Source organism: Rhopalosiphum padi, chromosome 1 (assembly GCF_020882245.1).
Source record: "Rhopalosiphum padi isolate XX-2018 chromosome 1, ASM2088224v1, whole genome shotgun sequence".
Lineage (NCBI taxonomy): Eukaryota > Metazoa > Arthropoda > Insecta > Hemiptera > Aphididae > Rhopalosiphum > Rhopalosiphum padi.
Genome location: NC_083597.1, coordinates 25,767,386 through 25,786,393, shown reverse-complemented (window position 1 = coordinate 25,786,393; position 19,008 = coordinate 25,767,386). Strand labels below are relative to the sequence as shown.

Below are 19,008 nucleotides of genomic sequence, written 5' to 3'. Positions count from 1 at the left end.
ATTATTAATACAATAATATAATACGTACGCCTTAACAAATAATGTGAAATGACAATGGTTTCTTATCAATATTTTTTAATTGAGTTTTTTATACTTCGATTATCTTAAGCTTTAATACAATTTTAATTTTCCAAAAATTCTGTTTTATTTAATTTTCCGAAAACTTCAGTTTATTTCGGAAATGTATTATTTTAATATATTTTAATTTTTCGATATTTTTCCAAGGTCTGAAAAAAAAACAGTTTTTTCCGATATTTTCCTGAATTTTTCTAGCATTTTGATTCCTACTAATATCTATAGTTGGTGGCATTTTAATAGATAAATCAAATCATGACATTTAATGGTCAAACCTTTTACAGTTCATTAATTGTTTTGTTGAAATAGTGAGAAGTATCATTAAATTATTAGAGATTATTTTAATTTATTATTGTTGTTAATTGCTGAAAGATTTTCTAAAAATCTAAGTATTTAACTAATAGAAAAATAATAATTATAGATTTTATGTTAAAATAATAATTTATTTTTTTTATATATAGGCAATAGGTATATTATTCTGATTTCTGTTTTTAATATTAATACATACCTAAATAACTTTAATCAATTCTGTGTTTTAATTAATATTCCAATTTATAATTAATTAGTCAAGTAGGCAATACAATTTTAGACTTCATGCTAAATATTAAAGAATGTTTTTTTGATATTTTTTGACATATCCTTGGAATATTTGGAATTATTTTCAGACAACGGGCTGTAACAGAATAGGCAACTGTAAATTATTTAGACAGTATTTTGAATAATGTCAAACAACTCAATAATGAAACAACATTTTACTTAGCCCCTTTATAGTATGAACGTTTGTGAATTTGTGATACAATTTTAGGTGTGTATAAAATGTGTAATATATCATGATAGTTGTTTTACTAAGTTATTGTAGTTATTGTAATCATTTTTTAAAGCTTATTATTCTAATATTATCAACGATTTATGCTTAAATGAATTTGAACTACTTTATTCTAATTTAGTAATTTGTACTTGGATTATATAATTAAATCTATATTAATAATATAATAGTAAATCTATATTACACTTTATATTATTATTTAAAAGTCCATAGGTTTTTAATTTTATTTTATTTAAAATAATTTAATATCGTTAAAAATAAGATAAACAAAACAAATAATAGATTATTGTATTTAATTAATATATAATTTTATACTTCTATGACGAAGTCCTGTACTCTTGTTAATTGTTAAAACAAATAATGTCAAATTGTAATATTTATTATTATTATTTATGGCATAGTTTATAATAAAATAATGGATAAAGCCTTGTATAAATGTGTGCCTATACGGTCTATATGTTATACGTTTGTTTATTTTTTCGCAACTTAATACGTAATATTTAATATTTTATTTTAATCACATCTCCTTGTACAATTAAAAATTTAAAAAATAAAATAATGAAGGAATTATTCAAGTATGGATTTTTGGTTTTTACTTTTTAGAGTTATGTGTATTTAAGCTTATAATAGGTATATATTATTATTTTTTTAAACAGTTGGTAACGCGTATGCGGTATCAATTTACGTATCAGCTGGCTGTCGCCTGGCTGGTCAACGAGTTTCGGTTATCAGTACCTATTACACTATTACACTGTCCGGGTTAAATAATATTTTCACAATTTATTTTATAAGAAAAATAAATTCTGGTAACTGGATTCAGTATTAATTATATTGGTGAAATAACTTTCATTAAAATTTTTGACTTTTAGGCTAATTCTATGGCCATGTGGTCGATAACTCCGTGAGTTATAATGTTTTTATAGCACATTATATTCGATCGGCTTCTTAAATATCAAAAAAAAACTGTGAGTACTGTTTTTCATTAAATTTAATATATTATAATTTAATATTTATAATCATTATGCCTATATAGTTTGTTGTACAATATTCACTAACACATATATACGATTCACGTAGACGTAACCACGTAACACTTCGGTAAATAAATTTATAAAATTTGGTAATTAACGGAGAAAGGGTTAAACATTTTTACATTAGGTAATGTTATTCATATATTCATATATTATCATGTATTATACATTATAATATTTAAATACAATATTTTTTATAAAGTTTTTATACCTAATTCATAGATTAATATACGGTTAATAATATTAAGGTTTACAATTTTTAGAGTATCGTAACTTATAAGTATTTAAATTTAGTACACGAAGTTTTTAAAATAAAATAAAATAAATATTCAATATTATTTTAAGTGTTATTTTGCAATACTTACCGTTAACAGCCACTTTTAAAATGTTATTAAACAATTTCATAAATTTTCTATATGAACATTTTTAAATGTTATAAATTATAATTTTATTAGAAAGTCTATCAAATTTACTAATTTGGAGTTATTTAATTGTTACTTATCTATCATTTCTACTACTGTCTCTTCGGCTATAAGTTTTTGAATTACAGCAAAGTACAGTTGATTTTGTTATAAAAACGGATGTGTTTTAAATTTGATTATTTCTTCTCAATTGTTTTTTAGTGTTATCTTATGCTTAAATTAGTTTTTTAATCACCAAATAACTAACTCCTCCAAAGTACCAATCGGTAAATATTTTCTATTAATTGAAAGTTCAGACTTTAAACTATTGGAACATACCTACTAATAATTAAAATTATGAAAATTAAATTAAAAACACGCTACTGTAATAGCACTAGTATTTTTCTCTTCGTTCAGAGTTTTACTAGTTTCAAGTCATTTTATAAAAATAATTAATATTTAAAAATTTTAAGGTTATTTGTTAGTTATTTACTGTTTTTTCTTATAATTTTAATTTGTTTAATCATTATTTAAGAACGTTGATAAACGATTATAATATGTCGATTAAACACGAAAATTACTTTTTATTTTTGTATTATAGCTATGATAAAAAAATTATATCAAAAAATGGATTTTATCAGCAAAAAATATATGTTTTTATTTATTTATACCTTTATAATAAATTAATAACCATTAATAAATTATTCATTTTTAACTTTAGGTATAGTTAGTAATATGCTAAAAATTTAAAATAAATAAATTTAATTAATAAAGTCTGATATGTAGGTTTTCAGGTTTTCCAGTAACATTTAGGTACTTATACGTGTTCTGTCAGTAATCTAAATTTGTATGCGCTTCATTGATCAATTTTAATCACAGATTGTAGTTTAAATCAGTGGTCCTTAAATTTTGTAGAACTATAGAACTCTGATGAAAGACTTAGAAATCGTGGACCTACCCAACTTTCTTTCGAATACCTACCTTTTTTTTACAAAACATCTCACTTTATATGTCCAGGTCGTAACCACTGAAAAACCCCTGAAGACTCCTATAATATGACTAATAATATGAGTGACGCGAACCACAGTCTAACAACTGCTGGTTTAGAGAATTAATTTTTTGATTTACTCAAATAAATATAGTCTTCGTAAAAATATGTAAGCTATCTCACTCGTTTTTTTAAAAATGAAGTGACTTTTTTTCGAATTCCTTTAAAAACTTTTATTCGAATGCAATGATTTTTCATTTTTAAAATTTAAAATAATATGAGACCTAGCTGCGAAATCAAGAAGATTGTCTTGACACTTATTCGATTATTTTTTTTTAGTACTTACTAATTAATGTTCATGTGTTCTTATATTTATACATTTTAACATTTATATTACTTTAAGCGAATATAATTTAAACACATTTTTTTGATACCTATAATATTTAAAGATGGTTTTTGGTATTGTAGTAATATTTAGCTACCTACTTTGAAAGTCGTGGTATTAATTACATTTATACAAATTAAATAAATTATAATATGGTTTTATTCATGGTAATTTTTTTTTTAATAAAAAAAAAACACGTTTTAATATCATTTATGGTATAATTTTTAATTTTTATAGAATTCTCGTATGTGTATTTTAACGAACATAATCGAATGTTACAAGTGTATATTGATTTATTATAATATTAATAAATTATTTTTACTAAATTTAATTGGAGAAATTAACGAGTTTTTATTTTTTATCTTATTATTTGCTAGATGTATTAATTATTTCTTTTAATGATTTTCCTTACATAGTTTCTAGTCTTTAATTAAACATTGAATTAATTTTGTTTATTTTTCATTTATTTATTGTATACTAATTTTTATTATTAAACTCGTCGTATAAATGTATATTATTTATTTATTGTTTATTGCATGATTAGATTAGCTTATATCTGTCGTATCTGACATATTAATATAACAAATAATTGTAATTATAAAATATTTAATAAATTATCGACAATAATTTCTTTCGTACTTCACGTTTTTCCTTTTGATACGGATTCATCAATCTTTAGTTAATTTTCATAAAAAGATTAAATGAAAAATTATTTTAGTATAAACTTATACTTAAAAAAGTCAGGAAGTTATTCTGCTATATAGTAAATGCCGATGAGTAAACCTTATCAGTTATCACTGATTAGATTACTATAATGGATGTGTTAAATTTGAATTCAATGATTAGTCATTGCAAACGACAAACAGTTTGATCGAAAATGGCCTATATTTCTAAGTATTTTTATAATATATAAATAATTTATTTTTCTTTTAGTAGACAGTATGACAGTAGATTGAAATAATTGTTGCCAACTATAAATTGTATAAATTATAGGTAAACAATTCTAATATTATTAAGTAGGTAGCTATTAATTTTGAGTATCCAATTTTGTGCTGTGGTTTTATTAAAAATTCGCATTTTTTCGTTTCTTGTTTTGTTTTTCAGATTATTTAGAAAAATACTGGGCATTTTTAAACCAATCTCAAAGTTAATTATTTTTACTGGTTAAAGGTGACGACAGACGTAAAAAATTCTCTAAAATGCATTAATAAATTATTTTTATTAATCTCTTATCATTATCAGTTATCATTATTATTTAACACGTAACAGAAAACTGCAGTATTGGATTGTACTTGTTTTACATAGATCAATTAATTATGCACGATATTATATCAATAAATTTGTACAGAATAATATTTTATATTTTCTGTTGGCAATAAAAATTAAATAGTTTAAAAATTGTGGATTTTTCAAAAATATTTTTGTTCAACTGTTTCAAAAGTTTTGTTTAGCTATTTATGTATATTGAAAATTACTAATTAGACGCAGATGTTGCTTATTTTTTTTCGTTTAAATTTACTGCAATAACTTATGTGTTAATACTTGTATTTCAAAAACAACTACAATTTTAGCTCGTTTTTTTATGTATTCATCTCAAAGTAGTTGGACTTTTAAATTTAAAACGATTTTTTTTTCAAAGACATTTAAAGTGCTTAAAAATAATTATGTATACTTGGACTTTTCATTATTTTTTGAAAGCATTATTAACAGAAATTTTTTGTAATTTATCATATTCGTTCCCCTGATGATTTATTAAAAAAGAGGTTTTAGATATTAAAATTGTTCTCATTAAATTTTGTTTTACCTTTTCTGAAATTTTTTTGAAAAAACCTTGTTCAAAATCGTTCAAAATATTAATTCAATAATCACTTCCTAATTTACTTTACATGTCTACTCAAGAAATACACCCAAAATATATAATTCTTTATAATTTTGTTTGACTCTTATAACAATTTGAGAAATTTAGTTAGTTATTTTAATTATAATGTTAGCGGGTTTCTGTAATTTTATATTCACGATTAAAATTAATGCGAATAATATTTTTTAACTAATATAATTTAGAGAAGTTTTAGTTTAAGAATTAAAATTTTATAATTGGTCAATAAACCTGAGAAAATTAATTTTTTAGATTTTTAGTGGTGATTGTTGGTAATTTAACATAATTTATATCAACATAAAATATTTTACTATAAAAGAAAAAATAAGTACGTGAAAATGAATAAATACTTGCATGCATTGTTTTGAACTTTATATTTCAGTCCTAACTCGTTTAAGACTACATTAGTTACAACCTACCTAAGTCATTATACTATTATCACACTTATATACATTGAAAATCCCGGGGGACTATAGAATAAACCATAAATGTTAGAAATTTCCAAATGTCAATAGGCTGTGTGTTTGATAATGTAATTTGATTTTATGTGTCATTCAACATGTGTATCTCCCATAATTATTATCTACAATTACGAGCGCACGCTGCAGTTGAGTACAATGAGTGTGTTATACTCAGCTGTAGTATGTCAGTGTGACGTGTATACCTTTACTTAAAAAAAAAAAAAATGAAATAAATAAAACGTGTGTTTCGCCGGTGATGTGTATAATAATATGTTTTCTCATCGAGTATAATAAATATATTTATATAAATTTTATATTTTCATATGCAGTACATGCGTTTAGGGTATTCTTCGTAACAACATAATTATAACGTTAAACGAACGAAAAAAAGAAAAAACCGTACATGTTTCCACGTACGTAAAGCGAAGGGCCAAACAATATTATATTATAGTGCTGGTATATATTATGCGTGTGCGCGCCGTTAATATAATATTATAACGTTGGCTGCCGGGGAGCTGAGCGCAAGCGCCGTTGCTGGTACGCCGTGGTGTGTGTGACGATGGGCGAGATGAACAGCGAAAAAAAGTCATCGAGCTTTGCGATCGCTGTGTTAGTCTCGCGCTAGTGTCACCGGAAGTCGAGTACGTACGAGACGCATCGCACTCGGATCATCCCGTCGGATATTTTTGGTAAATCAGTGCGAAATTGTTGAAAGATCATATACATAACTATCATATTCTCTTTTCGTTATTATAGGATAATATGTTTTGCGATAACGTCGGTATATAGCGTATTGTTTTAGAGGTTTTTTGCAATTCAATATTGACGTAAAACATAGAATTCAACTATATATATATATTAATATAATAATTATTATGCATCGTTAATTTTTGAATAGCTTTACGTACTTTACGATTTTTTAGTAAGAATTTTGTTTTTTTTTTTTGATTGGTTTCAGGTGGTTTTTTAATACACACGTTGAATAAAAAGCTACCAAAATGGCGTTTGCTGGCCTCAAAAAGCAAATTAATAAAGCAAATCAGGTAAATATAAATTTCATTATTATTTTATCTGTAATCTATGTAAATAAAAATTATTTAGTATACTATATAAATATATATTATGGTTATATAGATAAAAAATAAAAATAAGGAAAAAAATGTTTTACCTACAAAAAAATTTATAATATTTCATAATTTGTTATTATTCCATAAAAAAAATTTAGAGTTAATAATTTATTTTCATCATTCAGGCTATTTGTTGATATTTTTCAAATCACTTTTTTAATTGAACATTTACTAAATGTAAATTATGGTTTGTAAGTAATTTGTGTGATTTTTTTCGTTGATACGGCGCATTATGTATGCAATATTAGTACGTTCTTTTGTATTTAATATTATTTAAAAAAAATATATTTTATTTAAATTATGTTTTTATTTTCCGGTAACGCCCTTTTATATCTTTTGTGATTTTACATTTTTAGTTGATTATAATGTAGCCTGGTTAACTGTTATAGTTAAAATATGGACGTTTAATAAAATATTTAGATGAATCAACGTACAATTGTTGTCATTTACTCTTGTAGTTAAGTTTTTGACATTTATTATAAATTACATGTGTGTGTTTCTTAGTTAAATTTTATAACGGATTCAGCACGTGTCTTTTATATATTAAAAGATAACTAATTAAATAAATCATAACTGGTGTTCTAAGCTTTAAGTAATTATTTTGTGTAATAAGGTGTCTATTTTGGTAGTATATAATAAATTAATTTATAATAATAGCGTTGAAACCTTAGAAAATCATGCGTGTTGTCCGATAATGCCCCATTAGAATTAAGACTATAGTATTCGTTTCTTGTATAAAACTTGCTCGTAATAAACGATTTGTATACTTTTGTAGATAAATATTTGCTCCTGTTTAAAAGTGTGTTGTAAATTAATTGTGAAAAATGGATGGTTAGGTTACTACCTATGATCGCTGGCCTATAAATACATTTAATGAAATTAACTTTTTGTATTTTAATTTATATTTGATTAATCGTCGTTTGTGTTGACACTGTGTGTTGCTTTAGTAACAGTGAACATAGAAACGTATATATATATATATTAGAAAGTATCAAGATATTAGAATATATATTATAATGATTTTTGATTTTTCACGATTTAAATTTGTATTATTCTTTACATTTGCAATGATATCATATAATATGTATTTATCTACTAAAGTAGATCTAATTTCCCTATTTGCATTGATAGAGAGAAGAAAAATTTTAAATGAGGCCAAGGGAGTGTTGTTATATTAGTGTGCGTGCGTATAAATACGTACGAGCGTATGCGTGTGCGTCGGGTTGGGAGTCGAGAGCATTTTATTGATTAACAAAGCTCTGTATACCCGTGGCCGGCATGGAAGTGGTGTAGTTCTGACGATATTGACGATGGTTGGGAGGGAGGGGGTTGGTTGTGCGATTCTTATCTGTTGGTATATCCTATATATCCGTCGTCACCTCCTTATAATAATTAAGGGTATTAATAAAGGCAAGCTATATAATGAGAAATATGCAATATCACATGATAATATTTTTTTTTTTTTGTTAATTCATTTAATATTTAATTTACTTAAGAAATAAATTAAATATCTTGAAGTGTAAATAATTATTGAATTTTTCGAGTACATCCGTTTATTGTTTAACCATAAAAATTTAAATTTATATAATATATATATATAAATTGGTGAATTATAGAGTATTTTAAAGCATCTATAATCTATATTCTATATAAATAAAAGATTTTGTATAGTATATATAGGTATATATAGGTGTAAAGATAAAAAAAAAATGCAAAGTTTAAGTAGTAATTTGTTTTAATAAAAAAATGTATAAATGTTTGAACAATGGACATTATTATTAATAATATAATACGAAAATAAATGTTTTTTTTAAATCTCTCTCAAACGATTTATTAGGCAGAAATTATTTAAAAAATCTGAAAATGAACCATAGGTATGGCCTAAATTAAGTAAAAAAAACAATTAGTTATCAAATATTAATTATCCAATTTTTATATATTTGATTTGTTCTTATAGGTATTTTGTGTATTTATAATAAATTAACCATTATTGTATAATAAGTTAATTAAAAATATAAAAATAGCTATGCAATTTACAAAATCAAACATACTTAAAATAGCATAGCTAAATATGATATTATTTGGTTTTATGATCATACGCTGTATTACTAGCTTATATCTGTTATACATAGCCGTGTATATGAATTATATAGTAGGTAATATTATTTTGATTAGCGCTTGTTTCATAGAATAAATTATTAAGTTATGTTTCTATAGATAAATAATTTTAATGATTTCAAATTATATAAATTATGTCTAATATATTATAGAAATTCGAACTCTTCAATAAACATGTACATTGTACTTAGTTTATAATTTTTTTAACTATTATTATTTACAGTATATGACTGAAAAAATTGGCGGGGTTGAAGGAACAAAGCTTGATGTGGACTTCGTGGATATGGAAAGGGTAAATTTGTATACTATAATATGTGTAGTGCACGTTAATTATATTTTACATAAGTTGGACAATATCTAATAATCAACTATTTTTTAGAAAACTGACGTTACTTACGAGTTGGTCGAAGAACTTCAAATGAAAACTAAAGAATTCCTGCAGCCGAATCCTACAGCCAGAGCTAAAATGGCAGCCGTAAAGGGCATATCGAAACTTAGTGGTCAGGCAAAAGCATCTACCTATCCACAGGCTGAAGGTACCCTTGGTGATTGTCTGCTCATGTATGGTAAGAAACTTGGCGATGACAGTCTTTTTGGCCAAGCACTGCAGGAGATGGGAGAAGCGCTTAAGCAAATGGCCGATGTTAAGTACGCATTAGACGACAACACCAAACAAAACTTTCTCGAACCATTACATCATTTACAAACCAAAGATTTAAAAGAAGTGATGGTAAATTATAAGATCTGTCAATGATAATCATATAATTATACAATTTTAATTATTTTGTTTAGCACCATAGAAAGAAACTGCAAGGAAGAAGACTAGACTACGACTGCAAACGAAGAAAACAAGCAAAAGGTAACATTTAAATTTACTATTTTTTGTATTTGTAAATAAAGTAAATAACCAAAAAACTTTAAATTTATTTTTATTTAGGTTCACATGTTAGTGATGAAGAACTGAAACAAGCCGAAGAAAAATTTGCAGAATCGTTGCACAGTGCTCAGATAGGAATGTTCAACTTGCTCGACAACGACGTACGTTTGATTATTTAAGTTTTTTAAATGTACCGATACAATTTTTAACTTTGACTCGTACTTTATTTTAAACTAAACATTTTTTTAAAAATATGATATTATAGTAATTAAATTCCTTTGCGATGATTGTCGTATTTTAGATAGAACAAATATCTCAGTTAACCACATTCGCGGAAGGTCTTCTTGAGTACCATCAACAGTGTACCGAAATACTGAAATTGGCAGTAATGGAAATCCAGGAAAAGTATGTTAAATGTTTATAGCTGAACAGTTTTTAACAGCAATTTCATTGATTCCCTGACCTTTATTTATATTATTTTTCCACGTTTACTTTGCATGTCCGCAAAATATTATGACCATAATATAACAGTAATATATAGAGTTGGACTATAAATATGCGCAAAATAAGTTGTGGACATTTTTGCTTTTCACTACAGACATTATAAGTAAATAATTTTTGTGTTTCCTCGTTTAATTAAATATCTAATAAGATAGGTAGTATTAAATAAGGTGATGATTTTAAATAAATAAATGTATAACACAAAATCAACAGATATTCACGTGTATACTATTTCTGTGAGGAATCGCCGTTATTATTGTGTAGGTATAGTAGTTAACAATAATCTAGTGATATCGGTGATTGTCATTCTTTTTCTATCCCTATTTTGACCAATAATTCAATATTCGCAGTAGATATGTGTTTTCGACTGATAAATTTAGTAATTTTTCATTTACCTTGTAAGATATTGTCTGTATAGTTGAACATTTCTGCACAGTGCACATATTTCGTCAGCTGACATTACTCAGCAGCTATTTAATATTTATTTCGTCTTAATTTATTATAAAATATGAAATTATTTTTAATGTAAATAATTTTTTGCGGACAAAATTATGTCATGAAGATTACTTGTAGGTTGTAGAACTATTTTATTGTTGCTTTTCGATATTGTAGGCGCGATCAAGCTGCCAGCCGCCCGAAATTAGAATTTGTGCCTAAGACTTTGAACGATCTACATCCAGTGGATGTTATCGCCGACGACATTAATGGTAATTATTTGAACATTTCAATTTTGCCTTTTAAAATATATATATATATATATATTATAATTAATTCAGACAAAATTACGCAATGGTCATATAATATAGATTTTGAGAAATACCATTATTATAATATTTATAATATGTTAGTATTTAATACATTATTTATATGTATATATATATATATATATATCAACCCGCCCATCGACGAAATGGATAATACAAAAATAGCGATAATTCATACTTACCTACAGGTTATAAATTAGTATACATGGTTTGGAAAGTGGGATTTCGATATTTTGTAATACTGTTTTTAGGTCTTTTAGTTTCATTATAATATACATAGTATAACGGTTTTTTCAGACGAGTACGAGTTGATGGAACCACAGCTCGCACACGTCAAAGGTAAAAACCAAAACAACTAGTTTAATACCAATCATTTATATATTGATCGTTATAACTTATAACAAATGCATATTATGCTATTTAATAGTTTGGTTCAACTTCAAAAATTAACATAGCATTATTATTTTATTAATTTTTATTAATTATTAACACCTAATACATTCGTATATTTAGTTAATATAGTTTCGTACATAGATAAAGTACCCTGCTAGCTAATAGATTTACTAAATATTCATATATATATATTTTTTTTTATTGATCATATATAATGTCAGCAGCTAAGGTGATTAGCTTAAACATTTTTTTTTAAACGTCTAAATACTCGAATTATAAATTACATATTTTTATATAATTATAATATAATGTAGGTAATATGTGCATTATACAAAATGAGACAGATTGTTTAATTGTAACTTAAATTTGTTTATCAAATCCGGTATCTTTGAGGGTAGAAATGAGGTCGTTCCAAATATCTGGTTATATGATTTCTTGAATAGGTTTGAGTAAATGTACTTTTGTGTTGTTTCTTCATATGATAGGCAGTTTATGAAACACATTTTTAATTTATGTATTAGATATTAATTATTATAACATAATAAAATATAGATCCCAGATTTCATTACAAATAATAAAATATAGATCCCAGATTTCATTACAAATAATAAAATTACAGTTTTATTATTATTTTTATTAGAGTTTTTTTATTCAATTGTAATAAATGTTTACAATTATATGTTTATATTTTTATATTAGTAGACTAATTGACTAACAAGTTTTGAACTCATAAATGTATAATCTATAGCTTAAATTGTATCAATTTAAGTAGGTAGCTTAGACAACTGTAATGTGATAGAAACAACCAATATCGTAGATTTGCGTTTACTGTAAGCAGTCATACAACTAGCGTAGTACCTATTTTACTTTTTATTTTTTTAAATAGATATTAGTTTATAAAAATCTATCTACTCGTATTAGGACGTAGGTAATACATACATAATCTGGTTTTTGTTATACTTTTGGTGTTTGATAAACATTGTGGAATCATCAAACAAATATGAAATAATTGTATATTTGTCGAGTTGTTACCGAATTACCTAATCCATTAAACAATACATTATCTTTACATTACATAGAATTTTCGGCTTATATTTAAGTATTGTTGAAACTTGAAATGTACGCAGGCTTGATTCGTCGATCATTTTTTACATATATATATATATATATATATAGTGGTCGTTGCTCTTCCTTTTAACGCTTATGTTATAGTATAATATACGTAATTAACAATTAATATTAACAAAATTTCCTTTTATCTGTATAATGCTAAATATAAAAATTAGGTAGTTCACGAGCTTCGTCCCCGACTCACGCAAAGTCTAACACGCTGGAATTAACGTCTGGAGCAAACCATCACGATAACCAGCATCAACAACCACATCACAATGGTACCTATTGTTGTTACTTGTTTAAAGCATGATATTTTGTTCTTTATTGTTGCTAATTACTACATTAACAGCTACTGTAAAGACGCTTGTAAATATTTTAATACACCTACGCCGCAAAGTAACTTGGTAGGTAGTTACTTTTTTATATACTGACTCTCCGCAAAACGACAATATTATCATATTACGCGTTAACGACTGTGGACACATTTAGATTAATGCTGAAACTCAATTTTAGTCGTTCGCTTAAAACGATTCAATGCAAAAATTAAATATAAAAACCTTGGTAGACGTTTTATTAGCTTACAATTTTAATTAGCCACAAAAATAAATTAGTTTCTTGTATTGAGTATTTTCTTTTATGTGTGCAAACGCGTTGTTAATACATTTTAACTAATAATAATACCTATACACTGGGTTTTTGAATTCTCCGACTTGTTCTATTGATCTTTAAATAAATTTCGAATCAAAAGTCGAATGCGTAAAATTCTTAAAAATGTAACCTATTTATAACGTTTGCAAATACTTAATTTGAATGAAATTCAGTCTGCAGATTTTTGTTTAGTTCATTATACTATATAATTACTGGTTTTTATAAATACAAATTGATTCACGTTATAATTATTGTTTTTTACTGCTTTGTTGATTTTAACTATTGTTTTATATTTGCCTCTATATAATTCCATTAGATATTTTTCATTTGTTTACTATTTGAATACATTATAACTGTCTACACTAACAGTAATTATTATTTTTATTTTTTTAGCATCGCCTGTTTCTTCTCCAATTAAGTCTGTTCAACGGCAAATACCACGCAACTCGCCTTGTTGTACTGCGTTATACGATTTTGAGGCCGAGAATCCAGGAGAATTAGGGTTTAAGGTAAGTGACAAACATATTGAACCTATGCCGCTCATTCTCTTCTCTTTCTCATATCCTATTGAGAATTTTAGTTGAATGTTTTAATAACATTTTTACGTGCCTACAATAGTATAAGTATTAAATACGACCATGTTGTTTAGTAGTGATGGCTAACTGTGATAAAGATGTTTGCGTTCTAGGAAAATGTCTATACACACTATACAACAATTATAATAATCTTTACTTGTACGCAATTAATCATTAATCTACTCCTGGTTCAATCTATAATCCCTAGCTCCTAGAATATTTTTCAGGGTTGCAGGTTGTCGTTTAATGTGGCTTATTCTAATATGCATTTTAAATTAATTTACATACTTTTTAATAAGGAATCGTATATGGTCAATAAACCACTCAACTACGTGAATTATATGATTTTCCTCTAAAAAGACAGAAAACTAACAATTTTGTATTATAGTTTATTGATAATTTTATTTTTCAGTATGTATTTCCAAAAAAGTATTCAAACTAACTGATATAATATATTAAGGGGATTCGATACCATGATTTTCTGTTTTTGTCTAATGCACGCGTGACATAGGATTTTAGACGGATCCTTTGCCAATCATATCAATTGATCCAACGAAGTGATAAGAATTCTGAAAACAGATTTGATTTATCGTCAAGTCTATTTGAAATCGATTTTCTCACAGCTTTGATATTTTCCTCCTAATTCCTAAAAAAATTATGTTAAAATAGAGTAATTCAAAATTGCGTATTTCAATTTTTGGAGAAGTTAAAATCAAAAAGTCAAAAATCTGGGAAAGTCAATTTCAAGTAGACTCAACGAAAAATTCAAATCTGTTTTTAGAATTCTTATCGCTTCATTGGATCAATTGGTATGATTGGCAAAGGATCCGTCTAAAATCCTATGTCATGCGTGCGTTAGACAAAAACAGAAAATCACGGTATTGAATACGTTTTATAATTCTACTGTATGGATTTAGATTAAATGTTAGACCCCTTCTTTAGCTTCTCCGCCAATGAACTTTTACTTAAAGTATTGCCTAATGTATCATTAACACCCCTAAGTCCTAAGTGCCTAACACTTTTAACGAAAATACATACATAATAATAAAAATAACGTATTTACAGGAGGGCGAGACTATAATACTACTGAACAGGGTCGATGAAAACTGGTTTGAGGGCAGTGTCAACGGCCGTACCGGATACTTCCCAGTCACATACGTACAAGTCGTCGTGGCGCTGCCTTAAGCATCACAACTGCCATTGACGAAGACTACGACACCGAACAGACCGCGACGCCAACTCCTCACCCCCCGCGTAAGACTTGTTAAAAAACGTATCATAATATGTATTATATTATGTTATGTTGCCCACAAGCGTATACAATTTCAATACGCATCGTACGTAGGTACACCGACGAGATTAACACATTATTAAAATAATATATTTATTATGATTTGTAATAATATGATCGATGTACAAACCGATTTACTTGTGTTTGTGAGACGATGCTTCGTAAAACCTACATTTAATCCCCTTGCAATAAATACAATTATAGAAACGGAAAAATAATTACCAATGTTATAGTACACGCTACTCGTTAATTCCATTCGGTTTTGTTGTTTGTAGGTGTATATTCTTCTTCTTCTAATATTACTTTAACTACTACTATAATACTACTATTACTATTATAATTATAATTATACTTATTAATTATTAATTATTATTGTTATCATGATATTATATATATATATATATATTATATTATATTCGTTAGCCACGTTTTAAAACAAGAATTTTATATGCGTCTGGTCACGAAAACTCGTTTATTCTCCTAATTCGACCATAGGTATTAGTGTATAGATAGTATTTCTATTTGGACTTTTGAGAATCTTATTATATCGCGTTACGTTTTAACTCTTCTCTTCAGCTCTCTTTGGCACTGAGCGATTTTGAATAGATAACACACATAAAAGGGATACATGTATTATGTTGGTACAAAGTTCAAGCTCAACTTGTTCCCTTGTGTTTTTCTATCGTGGTTATAGTCACCCCAATGAAATTATATCCGTATTCCCTTAATTATTAGTACTACCGATTATCAAATAATTTATAATTATTATGCATTCGTTTTTTATATAATATTAATCGTAATAACTTTATATATTATTATATATAAAACAAACAAAAATTCTTAAAATTTCGCTTGTTACCATTTGCTAAACTAAATGTCTGTAAATAAGTTTTCTGATAAACATTAGACAATAAATATGTTAAATACTTCAAGTGAATATTAAAAAAAAGTTAAAAATATGATAATAATGTTATTTATATATATAATATGTTATCATTATTTGTATTTCAATGTTGAGTGTGTATTTGTAGTGTAACCTACCCTAGGGATAACAAAAAAGTTTAAATTAAATTATAACCTGCATATTATGTTTTCCTTAAACAATTTTAATAACAAAAATTACTAATTTTTATATCTCACTAAATTTATTTTATGGATATGCCTCTATTCTTGTTCTCATTTAACAATTATTTAGTACCTAATAAATAAATAGTAAAAATATGTTACTCCATTTAAAAAAATTCTTTATCACTATAAATTATAGAATTATCCTATGGAGTGTTTTTGTAAGTGTTGGACGTCTTTATATAGTTATATGTTATTGTATAACTCGATTATTTATGTATTAATTTGTAGATTAAATATACCTAAATGAAACTTCACTCTGACTTTGACAAGCCGCTAATAAATGTATGTTGGAATTCAAATAGAAAAGATGAATACATAAGTGGATTTCAATATTACACGCGCTAGCCTTCCCATACGAGTGCTAGTATCTAGGTATATTTAATCTATGATTAAACTAATATAATAAAATAAACTTTTCATTTTTATGAAAAAAAAATATATATAAATAAATCCAAATTGACTGCATTTTTGGAAATCAAATTATAAATTGTTTTGTTTTGTATTTTATTTTATACCTTTTTATAATTTTACGTTCTGTGTTTTTATTATTATTAATTATTGGTTATTACTATGATATATTTGTAATTAACTGCACTATACTAATATGGATGATGAGAATAGTAAAAATGAATTCCAAGGGAAAACTAAGCTAATATTTTATAGTTTATAATATTAAAATATCAAGTAAGTAGTAAATTTAAATAAACTTATTGCTTTATTGGTTAATTTACTAGTTATCAAAAAATGAATTACTAAATGAATCACAGAATTCATATTATTTATATTAATTTGTTATGACGTATATATTTATATATATTATTTTTTAGATTTCACTATTTTCTCGTAAATTATCTTTTTATTATTTAAAATGACCCCTCGGCAGAAGTGGTCATTAGGATATAATTAGGTATAACAATTTATTTATAGATACGTACAGATAACAAATACAAGAAAATACGTGTATTAAAATGTATAATAAGTAAATTGGGCTGCATCCTAATTGCATAACAAAAAAAAGTCCAAATTGCATGCCGTGTACCTACAGTTTAAATCATTTTATTTTAGTCTGAATAGCATGTTTTACTCTATCTAAGTCCGAGTATATTTAAAATAGTCAATGTCTTAAAATAAGTACAATGTGATATATATATATATAAAAATGCGTAGCTCAAATTTGAATAAAAGACGTCGAGAAATATTCGAAAAAGAAAAAATTATAAGTTCAATGATGACATAATTTAAAAATAATGAAATTAATAGAATATTTATTATTTGTAAAAAGTTGGCATATATATGGCGTTACTGACATAAAAATAAATAAAATAATACGCTTTTCTAAATTTTTAATAAATGGTGTTGAATATGACAATATACAGGTAGACAATATTATTATTATTATTAAAGAAAACCATCAAATTTTATAAAAAAAAGATTATTTATTTGAAATATACAAATATACCATGTAAAAATGTAAAAACATACCTACTCACTTGATTACCGTAAAACTACAATCGTTTTATTTAATATTCTCCAATATCCATATATTTTATTTTAATGTAACAAAATCCCATTCCTTCAGTAGAAAAGTAAGTTAAATTATTTTATTTTGTTGAAGATATTTTATTGAAGGGCATTCAATTTGGATGTACAAGTAAATTGATAGTAACGATGAATTTCATAATGGTCATAAAGCGGTTCAAACGGTAATTCCAAAATTTCCGTAAAATGTTATTTATATGTAAGCATTAAAAAAAAAAATGTTTTATTTAATTGATAGATAACATGAAAATAATAGAGTAGAGAGACTTCCCAGTGAAAATACTTCGTCATGAAATAGTATTATAGTAGACAATAGTTATACTAAATGTACAATACTGGTTTAATTTTGTTTATGTGGGTGTATATGTATATATATGTGTACATATGTGGATACGACCCAAAAATTACTAGAACGATTTTTACCAAAATTGTCTGTGTTCTTTGAAGAAGGTTTAAAGCTATTTAAATCCTTCAATAGCTCCGTCATATTGTCACACGTCTCCTCCCCATAAAACCACCAGTTTGTATGTATTAAAATCATAGACCTTATACTAGTATAAGGTCTATGATTAAAATAAAAATATAATATACGGGTGATTCTTTTAAACAAGCGGAGTAGTGGACAAACATTTTGCGGGGTAACCCCGTACTACTCCACTCCACACATCTAACTACTTATAACTCATAAACTAATCGCCCTAAATTCGATTTTTATGTATCAAAATACTCAGAAAATTATTCTGCTTTGGAATATGAAATAAAAACTCTATGTTGTCATTCAAAACAGTAAAAACTTAAAAAAAATATAAGGATAAAAAATATTTTCAAAAACATGAATACTTTTTGAAATAATAAGTGTTTTATGATAAAATAATCACCCTGTATAATACA

General features: G+C 25.6%; 1 protein-coding gene across 6 annotated transcripts; it reads left to right on the top strand.

Annotated features, from left to right (window-relative positions):
• The first annotated feature begins 1,632 nt into the window (after positions 1-1,632).
• LOC132931652 (endophilin-A) lies at positions 1,633-17,065 on the top strand. Of its 6 annotated transcripts, XM_060997552.1 has the most exons (13): positions 1,633-1,707; positions 1,771-1,866; positions 7,002-7,086; positions 9,512-9,580; positions 9,668-10,018; positions 10,081-10,147; positions 10,226-10,326; positions 10,467-10,570; positions 11,279-11,373; positions 11,728-11,769; positions 13,110-13,214; positions 13,978-14,093; positions 15,225-17,065. In XM_060997552.1, exons 3-13 carry the CDS (start codon positions 7,042-7,044, stop codon positions 15,342-15,344), a joined length of 1,215 nt encoding a protein of 404 aa, XP_060853535.1. In that variant the 5' UTR covers positions 1,633-1,707; positions 1,771-1,866; positions 7,002-7,041; the 3' UTR covers positions 15,345-17,065. The 6 variants fall into 6 exon arrangements, with proteins under 6 accessions (XP_060853535.1, XP_060853534.1, XP_060853533.1 ...); XM_060997551.1 differs by having other exon boundaries at positions 1,645-1,866; XM_060997550.1 differs by lacking the exons at positions 1,633-1,707; positions 1,771-1,866 and adding an exon at positions 6,587-6,732.
• Positions 17,066-19,008: the final 1,943 nt, after the last annotated feature.

Bases quoted from the DNA above. Each gene is read 5' to 3' on its own strand.
- LOC132931652 (XM_060997552.1), top strand. From the start codon at position 7,042: ATGGCGTTTGCTGGCCTCAAAAAGCAAATTAATAAAGCAAATCAG. The intron at 10,571-11,278 runs GTATGTTAAATG...TCGATATTGTAG, and splicing joins GTAATGGAAATCCAGGAAAA to GCGCGATCAAGCTGCCAGCC. The intron at 14,094-15,224 runs GTAAGTGACAAA...ACGTATTTACAG, and splicing joins CAGGAGAATTAGGGTTTAAG to GAGGGCGAGACTATAATACT.